The sequence below is a fragment of the Acanthopagrus latus genome, chromosome 1 (assembly GCF_904848185.1).
Source record: "Acanthopagrus latus isolate v.2019 chromosome 1, fAcaLat1.1, whole genome shotgun sequence".
In the NCBI taxonomy this organism is placed as follows: Eukaryota; Metazoa; Chordata; class Actinopteri; order Spariformes; family Sparidae; genus Acanthopagrus; species Acanthopagrus latus.
The window spans coordinates 1623497-1633496 of record NC_051039.1 but is presented as its reverse complement, the minus strand read 5'-3'; the positions used below and the strand labels follow the sequence as shown (position 1 = coordinate 1633496).

The window sequence follows — 10000 nt, the reverse complement described above, 5'->3', positions numbered from 1 at the left end:
GATAACGGCTGTTTCCAGGGCTGACGGGAGGTCGATCATTGGTAATGAAGGAGATCAATAATCGATGTTTGGAAACGATAAACATGCAGCAGAAATAACAAATCTTAACGTCTGTATTTAAAATAGAACCAGCGATTTATACTTCCTCGTCTCTTCTTACTAATTATGTCTTAACTTTAGTAACTATAAACGCTGCAGGTTCAGATTATTCAGCGTTTACTGATCATCACTCCTGACATGTAACCATGTAACTCAGCTCTGAGTCCTGAGTGAAGGAGGAAGTTCAGAGGTCTGAAGCTGACTCGTTACCTTCACCTCCATCAGAAACATCACGAGGTCGAGGAGGGAATCCCACCACACTCTCAGGCTGCAAGGCATTGTGGGACATCACTGTCTCCTTCCCCGGAGGACGGCCCACTGTACTGACCTTAACATCTAGGGTGTGTTCAAGTGATGTTGGCATAATTGGAAAAATAATTTCTCAACTAGTAAAAGTCAGAGAAATCACTCTGAGGTCGCAGCAACACGACAGAAGAGGGAAAACGTTCGTCTGATGATTAAAAACATTTTTTGCACGTTAATTTCTCACTTGTGTATTTTGTGATACGGTTTTAGGTTGTAAATGTTTTAAGAGTTGAACATGAAATCTTGTGACCAAGAGCAGAAGTTTTCCGTCTCGTGTTCACGGAGACGTCTAATAACTCTGGTTTGTTCATGGAAGATCTACTGAGAACATAAATCAGATTTTCTGTTCCGCGTCGTGTCGTTTCAGCCTCGCAGGAAACTAAACGCTCATGCAGATTAAACTAAAGTACAGCAGGAAGGAGGACAGTAGTTTGAGTTAACAGCTGATTTTCATGCTTCACGTTCTGCAGTCAAACGCCTCGACTGTGGATCATCACAACGAGCCGGAATATCAAGACTCACCGCACAGTTTGATTGATTAAAGGGAAGAAGAAGAAAAAGTGTGACTGAAGAGTTGATTTCCTGAATAAGAAACAGTTTTACTTTGGTAACGACAGGATGTATCTGAGGAGGCGTTCACAGTCTGAATTTGTTTTATTTGAAAGTTTCAGGAAATCGACTCTTCAGCGACACGTTTTAATCATCACTCGTCGCACGCGGTCCGGCCTTCATACGCTTGTGTTGCGTATAAAAGAATCCACTCGTCTGCATGTTTCAGCACAGAGAATAAACCCAGCTGAACAAAGAGGTCTGGAGACACCGTGAAGGAACCCTGTTGATTCTGTCTGAGCAGGAGGGAGAAAAGTCTGATTTCCACCTGAACCCTGAATCCTCAGCTGCAAAGTTTTAGCAAAAGTCTGAAACCAGCGACAGAAAAGTTCAACTTCAGTGTGCGATGATAAAAAAAGTCCCTTCGGCCCGCTGGAGAAAAGGAGTTTCAGATTCCAAGACGGCAGAAAAATAAATTACCCCACCATTTCTTCAACATTATCTACACTCTTCGCTCCCACTAAAACTGTCTCTAATAATTTACTAGTATTCCTGTTGAATTGCACACAGTGAGATGAGGCGGCAGCAGTTTTTAAGGAGGCTCTGTGTGTTACTTGATAAAGTGTTTTAAGGTGGAGCTGCTCAGGAAGCCCCGGCGCCGCTGCTGCTCTTCTTCTCCCAGTTTGGTTATATTTGGTCCCTCCGGGCCTCCTCCAGCCTCAGCCGGCCGTCGTGTTCGGCCCCCGAGGTCGGCCCCCCGTCACCGGGTCGGTCGGTCGGTCCAGGACGTCCCGTCGTCCTCCATCACCTCTTCTGCTCCCAGATCTCCACCATGTTCAGGTCGAGCCGCTCGAGGCTCTTCAGCGCCGCCATGTTCTCAGTGTAGAAGGCGACGTCGACCACCACCAGCCTGCAGACAGCCAGCCGACGGCCATTAGATGTTAGAACTTTATATTATTATAACAACTATCTGTGTGTGTGTGTGTGTGTGTGTGTGTGTGTGTGTGTGTGTGTGTGTGTGTGTGTGTGTGTGTGTGTCGTACCCCTGCTGGGGTCCTCCATCATTAACGACCCCGAGTCGAGCCAGCTGTCTCTTCAGGTGTAGCTTAAAACTGGCATTAATCCTCAGGAACAACATCTGTAGAGAAACACATCTGTGAGAGCTGAACCCTTCACACACACACACACACACACACACACACACACACACACACACACACACACACACACACACACACACACACAGCAGAGGTGGCCGTGTTGAGTCTCACCTGCGTCTGCTCTTCAGGTAGAAGATCAGAAATGGCTTCGTGCATCTTCGCCATCTGCTTACAGACGTTCCTGAAGCAGGCCGACGGCATCGGAGCTTTCACCTCATACTGAGGAGGAGAACAACAACACTCACATCACATCACACACACACACACACACAACTGCACCACAGTGAACGCACCATCACAGAACAACGGACATCTGACCTCACCAACAACCAGTCAGGCTGAGCTGAGCTGAATCTGATTTTAGCTGTGACGTTCAGGATCAGCTCTGACATATAAACAGCTGATGCATTGAAACTTGGAGTGAACTCACCTTTGATAAAACCTTCTCGAACAGACTGTCCATGATGGCCACCAGCTTAGCAGAAATCTCTGCGATGTGATCGTTGTAGTCCTGCAGAGCGACGACGACACAGATCAACACTCAACAACGACGACTTCAAACTGGAAACTAAGATTCTTAAGTTAAAGTCTTAAAGGTGATGATTAAAGTGCATGTGTGTGTGTGTGTGTGTGTGTGTGTGTGTGTGTGTGTGTGTGTGTGTGAGTGTGAGTGTGTGTGTGTGAGTGTGTGTGTGTGTGTGTGTGTTACCTTGGTGATGTGGTCGAAGTGTCGGAGGACGCTGAACTGTTTGGGCTGCAGTTTGGTCTCAAAATGAGCTCTGATGACGGGAATGTAGTGAACAACCAGCTGCAGGCAGCGGGAGGCTAATGCTGCACACGCACACACACACACACACACACACACACACACACACACACACACACACACACACAGTCAGAATATTCAACTCCTAATTGTCGTGTTCATGGCTGATGACAAAATTAGCATCTTCATTTTGAGGTAAACTAAAGGATTAAAATCTCGTCTCCAGGCTGAGAAATCTCTCGACTCTGAACCTGACAGGTGTGTGTGTGTGTGTGTGTGTGTGTGTGTGTGTGTGTGTGTGTGTGTGTGTTACCTAGGTTTTTGGTGGTGATGGTCTTGAGGCCGACAACCTGCAGAGCTCCGGCGCCCAGAACCAGCTGGCAGCTCCGAGAGTTGAAGTGCTGCAGACACAAAGAAATCACGTTACCCTCAAACTGTCAACTTAAAGGGACAGTCCACCTAAAAACGTAATAATGTTAGCTACTGTTGCTCTCTGTTAGCAGTACTTGTGGTGGTTCTGACCTTGAGGAGGTCCGACAGACGTGTCAGCATGTCGGTGGCGATGGACGGGATGTCGTTGACACACTGACAGTACTCCAGAAAGATCCGGATCAGCAGCAGAACCGTCCTGAAAAAGAAACACGAACCTTCACGGTGAACTTCTGACTCTGACATGAACACAGTGAGAGTGTGCAGTGAGCTGAGGTGGACACGTACCCAACAACGGCGTATTTCTGCCCGTTGACGAGCAGAAACTCTGTGGGCTTCCTGTCCTCCGGACCTGCAGGGAGAGCTCAGCGTCAGAAGACTTCAGGACTACATTCATTAATCAGTATGAAGGTTTCTGGACCCGAACATCTGAGCAGACACACTGATTCTGTTCAAGTCTACAAACAGTCCAAAGCGACTGTGTGAGACGAGAAGAGACGTCTCTTCGGTTTTAATGCCGAGTCTCTTCATGAAAACTAAACAAGCAGCCAATCAAACTAAAGAAATCGAGGGTTTCCCCAGAAAAGCTGTCTGGTGATTTGTTTTTATTTCTCTGCTGTAACTGCAGCATCTGATTACAGCCGTGAATCACTGACTGAAGACCATCATGACCTGTAGCTGCTCTCTCTTTCTGTCCACTGACACATCTTGGTGATGTTTCTGGTGAGATCTGTAGGAGGCGCTGTGTTTATGGTACCTGGGATTTTGCGCTCTGGTAGTGTTATTCTGCCGTCAGCGATGGAGTTCACCAGATCCTGAAACTCAGCAGGAACCTCGGCCTGCTTCCAGCGCTCGTTATCCAGGAGGAGGCTGCAGGGACGCCAGACATCACACATCAGGACACATCAGGACACATCAGGACACATCAGGACACAACACACACATCAGGACACATCAGGACACATCAGGACACATCAGGACACATCAGGACACATCAGGACACAACACACACATCAGGACACATCAGGACACAACACACACATCAGGACACAACACACACATCAGGACACATCAGGACACAACACACACATCAGGACACATCAGGACACAACACACACATCAGGACACATCAGGACGCCAAACATCACACATCAGGACACATCAGGACACATCAGGACACATCAGGACACATCAGGACACAACACACACATCAGGACACATCAGGACACAACACACACATCAGGACACATCAGGACACATCAGGACACATCAGGACACAACACACACATCAGGACACATCAGGACACATCAGGACACATCAGGACACAACACACACATCAGGACACATCAGGACACATCAGGACACATCAGGACACAACACACACATCAGGACACATCAGGACACAACACATACATCAGGACACATCAGGACACATCAGGACACATCAGGACACATCAGGACACAACACACACATCAGGACACATCAGGACACAACACACACATCAGGACACATCAGGACACAACACACACAACACGTCTCTGCAACCAAAGTCTCATTCAACAGATTAAATCTGATTACACTTCTCAGGGTCTCTACAGAAACAAAAGAAACGCAGCTCCGACAGCTGGAGAGAAACCCAGGACCTGAGAAGAGAAGTGTGAGTTGGTATCTGAGCTGCTGCTCACCTGAGTTTGGTCTTGCGCTCCTCGTGGAAGCGGTGGACGAAGCGGTTGGCCTGGCTCTGCAGCGCCCCCCGCAGGGAGACGCTGCGCCGGCCACACAGCTCCTCCGTGTCCCTGACGAACGCCTCCACCGCCTGAGAGAGACACACGAACTCGGCCGAGCTCAGACGCTCCAGAGAGCCGTCCTGTTGGAGACGAGACGATCAGAGACGTCACATCACACTCCTTAATAAAGCGTTTGTACTAATTAAGTTAATTCAGCGAGTTCACAAAGAAACGAGGACATCGACCTGCTAACAGTCTCCAACATCAACCCTACATTAAACAGATACACCTGGTGGGAAGCGTCTCTCTGATGATGTCATCATTAATGGCCGGTCTCGTACCTTGGCTCTGGCCGTGAGGACTTTGACGCAGCGGTCGTGACTGACGTCGGAGGCCGAGTACAGCAGCTCCTGGATGTTGTTGATGACGCGGTTCAGCTCCAGATCAGTGGGCATCATGTTCTCACCGGACCTGTGGACAGAACACACTTTCTACTGAATCCCCGGGTCACTGGTCAGCACATCCAGCCCATCAGAACAGCACCACACTAATCAAATCACAAACATGTTCAGTGACGCACATGAAGTTCTGCTCTCTGCTGACCGACGTCTCTGTGGGCCCAGACGCAGAGTCGCAGCCGGCAGCCTGGATCCTGGAGCCCGTCACAGAGCTCTGGTCCTGGACCCCCGTCTGCTGGTTCTGCTGGGCATCGTTCAGAGCGTCGCTGATGAACAGCCCCTCGTGGGTGAGGTAGGCCAGCTCGGCCTCCCCCTGCAAGGCTGACGGGCCGGGGGAGTCCTCCTGACCAGCAGCGCCTGAACCCGCCTCCTCCAGGAGCCGGATCTTCTGGTTGGAGGCCAGAACCTCCAGAACCACGTTTTTGATCACGCACAGAGTGCCCTGACAGACGGACGGACACACAGAAATCAACGACTGGGCTGCTGCAGAGCAAGATTCAAGCACTTTCAAGGTACCTGATCAAGAATTTACACTCCTGGAGAGTTTATCATTATACAGGTCAGAAATGCAGCGAAAAAAAAAGAAGGTACATTTTCCTTTACATCCACTGCAGCCGATGTTTACTGTCACTGGACACAGATGTTCATATTGACTCTGATAGTAACTTTCTATCATCAGTAGATAATGTTTGCCAGCTTCAACACCAGGAGACAACAAGAACACGAGTGATTCTGCCGATGAAAACTAAACTAATCCAAACTTTGAAGACTAGCTTGCACAAAACCCTAAAAAGATGCTATCAGTCTATAATCTGTGATAACTGAACGAGACGAGTCCATCAGGTCTGATTATTTTCTGAAAATGAGTCTGAGTTTGGACTCACCTTGATCCTCTGCAGGTAGAGAAGGAAACTCTCGAAGACGTTCTTCAGCAGCTCAAACCACTGAGGAAACGTCATCACGCGCATCTGGTCAGCTAGCCTGCAGACGCACCGTTAAAAAACATTCAGCTGTATGTATGGTAACTTAAAACATTTGCTGTGAGGTCGATCACTTTGTTTTAAAAGGTGACATCTGTAAGAAAAGGCCAGAATTGAAAAGGTAGCTCCCAAACTACAGGAGGCGGCAAACAGCTAACTGCTAACTAGCTTCCTTTAGTATGTAGCTCAGTTAGCCATGAAGCGAACATGGTAAAGACTTCTGGACCGCAGAGGGAACTCTGGTCAGTGTGAAGGCAAAGGACACACTACAGAGGTGATTTACAGTACAGAGGTGATTTACAGTACAGAGGTGATTTACACTACAGAGGTGATTTACACTACAGAGGTGATTTACAGTACAGAGGTGATTTACACTACAGAGGTGATTTACACTACAGAGGTGATTTACACTACAGAGGTGATTTACAGTACAGAGGTGATTTACACTACAGAGGTGATTTACACTACAGAGGTGATTTACAGCGGCTCTGACCAGGACTATGACTCAAAGAACGAGAAGCCACATCAGGAGAGGACAGAGAGAGAGAGTCGGACATCATCAGCGTGTAGAGACAGAACATCTGTTACTGTGAACTGATTGATTTGGACCGAACCAGAGGAGACTGTGGAGACAAACCAGAACTGTTCTGGTGACTCGGTGTGAGTCCAGTCTGAGTGAAGTGAGTCTGACGATGAGTTAACGAGCAGATCAAACTGGTCTGAGTTCAGGTGGAGAGAGAAACTTGAGTTCAGACGGTGGACGGTTGGATTTCTTTGTATAATATTTCCTTTCTTGACATTTGTGAGTTCATGTTGTTGATTATTAGACTCGGTAGTGAACTGAAGCTGCAGGCTGTCAGACTGACACCTCTGATCCAGAGGGGGAGGCTAGCTGTTAGCATGCTAACTTCAGAACATCAACACTGATGTTTCTTCACTCAGTTTTTTAATTATAAAATTCTGGCCACCTCTTACAGATCGCTCCTTTAATGTCAGACACATTTGGGTCTCACAGTGATCCAGTAGAACCAGAACAAACCACAGTATGATGTCACAGCAGCTGAGCCACATTCACATTTCTACTCACTTAGTGACGACTTCAGTGTCAATTTCTTCTATGTGCAAAACACTTTCTGCTACACACTGCAGACACAAACAAGACAGACTCACTCGGCTGATTCTTCACATAATAACTTCACTTTAAAATGTGTTGTTGCACTGATATTAATCATTATCATCTGAGGGCTCGTACCTGAGTGACGATGGCTTTGGCAGCCAAAATCATCTCATCGCTGTAAATATCCAGGAAGTCCAGTTTCCTCTGACGCAGCAGGCCGAACACCAAACACTCCAGACGCTCCTGACACACACAGACGACGACACAAACACTCAGTCAGACAGAAATCAGGATTTACTCCCACAAGCTTCAATCAAACAAGCAAATTATCACAAGCAGCAACACAAACATTAAAATGATCTGCTAGTATTTCAACAACAAACTCACATTAAGACAATGAAAGTATTTTCTGAATGTTGAAACCACAATTCTAAAATTATTCTGAAATGAAATTACTTGAATCACAGCGACGTTTTCACCGACTGATTTAAAATGTATCACATGCAACTGATCAGACGAGGCCCAGTCTTCATAATCATTATTGTTATTGTTCTTATTATTAGATACATTTGTTTTCATTTTCTTTATCTATTAATCACAGGAAATTAATGCAGTATATATAACAATATCAAAATCCTACTTTATCTCTACATGATTCATCTGAGGATAAATATGAATTATCATACAAATTAAATTCACAGTTTATGGTCCAGAATCAAAGCGAACACATTTATTCACATTCACAGAGTTTTAACCTGCGTGGAGTCCAGATGGATTCAACAGCTTCAGTGGAAACAAACTAATTCTCACTTCCTGAGTCGTCATCGTTTCTTCTTAGTTATTATTAGAAATGCAAAAGTGAAAATAAAGTTGACAGAAATCAATCTACATCATCAGCTTGTTTATTTTACAAGCTGTTCATATTAATTCTAAACTGTTTGTTTTGGTCACGATTATTGAATTCTGGCTGATTTTGACGCCAGGAGACGACAAACACAAACACACATGACGACGAGTTCTGGAGCTTTGTTGAGATCTGAATCATCCTGAAGCTCTAAACTCCACCCGCCTGGAACTCCAAGCACATTAAAACAAGCTCTCCCGTCGATGATTGATCGATGACACCAGATTTCAGCAGCAGCGAGATGACATGGATTTGATTGTGTGTGTGTGTGTGTGTGTGTGTGTGTGTGTGTCACCTTCTGTGAGGCAGCGTTCGGTGTGTGGACCTGTGACGGGCACAGCAGCCGTTAAAACAACGATTCACGTTACAGTTTCCTCTCACCTGGACGCAGCCGCTGATTAATACAGCTAATTAACTAAACGCTGCTGTGGAGAGTTAATCATACGTGACGTCTGCAGCTGTTTTTAACTACAACTCAACTTTCTCACTCGGTAACAGGTTTAATCGTGTCATTACATTGAGGATCCAGATGTGTGATCGGGGTTGTTCCAGTGTGAGCGCCAAACTGATATCAAATTATTTATTCATTAGAAAAGGGACTCAGGTGTCCTCAACACCTGAGTGCAACTAAAAGGTCGATGTGTAGAGTTCAGGTGTCAGAATCAGCGTCAGGAAAGTAAAAAACAACTGTTACCACAACCTCTCTGTGTGGAACTGGTGGTGAACACACATGAAGGCGACACAACAGGCTGATTAATGATCTGCAGTGTGTTCAGACCTTCTCCAGGACCTGCGGCTCCTCCTGCAGGCTGCGGCTCAGGTCGCTGCGGGCGTACATGCTGAAATCCTCCACCATCATCTTATCGATCAGCTTCTCCAGCTCACACAGCTGAGAGCCCAGATGTCTGAGGGACAGGCAGACAGACAGGCAGTCAGTCAGACAGACAGACAGACAGGCAGTCAGTCAGTCAGTCAGTCAGACAGACAGTCAGACAGTCAGACAGTCAGACAGACAGACAGTCAGACAGACAGTCAGACAGACAGACAGTCAGACAGACAGTCAGACAGACAGGCAGTCAGTCAGACAGACAGACAGACAGTCAGTCAGACAGTCAGACAGTCAGACAGTCAGTCAGACAGACAGTCAGTCAGACAGTCAGACAGTCAGTCAGACAGACAGTCAGACAGACAGACAGACAGACAGTCAGACAGACAGTCAGACAGTCAGACAGACAGTCAGACAGTCAGACAGTCAGTCAGACAGACAGTCAGACAGTCAGACAGTCAGTCAGACAGTCAGGCAGGCAGTCAGACAGTCAGACAGTCAGTCAGACAGACAGACAGACAGACAGACAGACAGACAGACAGTCAGACAGGCAGTCAGACAGACAGTCAGACAGGCAGTCAGACAGGCAGTCAGACAGACAGACAGACAGTCAGACAGTCAGTCAGACAGTCAGTCAGACAGACAGTCAGACAGACAGTCAGACAGTCAGACAGACA

General features: G+C 46.9%; 1 protein-coding gene across 3 annotated transcripts in view; it reads right to left on the bottom strand.

The window, feature by feature from the left end:
- The window catches only part of vps54 (VPS54 subunit of GARP complex), a 27944-nt gene that overhangs the window by 5164 nt on the left and 12780 nt on the right, over positions 1–10000 (bottom strand). For 2 of the 3 annotated variants that reach the window (XR_005075761.1, XM_037102281.1), the window contains 17 exons: positions 9276–9402; positions 8793–8822; positions 7729–7836; positions 7564–7619; positions 6381–6477; positions 5619–5938; positions 5380–5509; positions 4997–5178; positions 4067–4179; positions 3598–3661; positions 3403–3508; positions 3194–3281; positions 2824–2945; positions 2545–2625; positions 2226–2333; positions 1998–2092; positions 1–1864 (listed from right to left, as the gene is read on the bottom strand). The exon at positions 1–1864 is cut by the window's left edge. Coding sequence is in view for 2 of the 3 variants with exons in the window: in XM_037102281.1 (XP_036958176.1) it covers positions 1759–1864; positions 1998–2092; positions 2226–2333; positions 2545–2625; positions 2824–2945; positions 3194–3281; positions 3403–3508; positions 3598–3661; positions 4067–4179; positions 4997–5178; positions 5380–5509; positions 5619–5938; positions 6381–6477; positions 7564–7619; positions 7729–7836; positions 8793–8822; positions 9276–9402 (1933 nt within the window). In the remaining variant the exon portion in view is untranslated. The remainder of the gene's footprint in view (positions 1865–1997; positions 2093–2225; positions 2334–2544; positions 2626–2823; positions 2946–3193; positions 3282–3402; positions 3509–3597; positions 3662–4066; positions 4180–4996; positions 5179–5379; positions 5510–5618; positions 5939–6380; positions 6478–7563; positions 7620–7728; positions 7837–8792; positions 8823–9275; positions 9403–10000) is intronic. The other variant, XM_037102394.1, reaches the window with a different exon arrangement.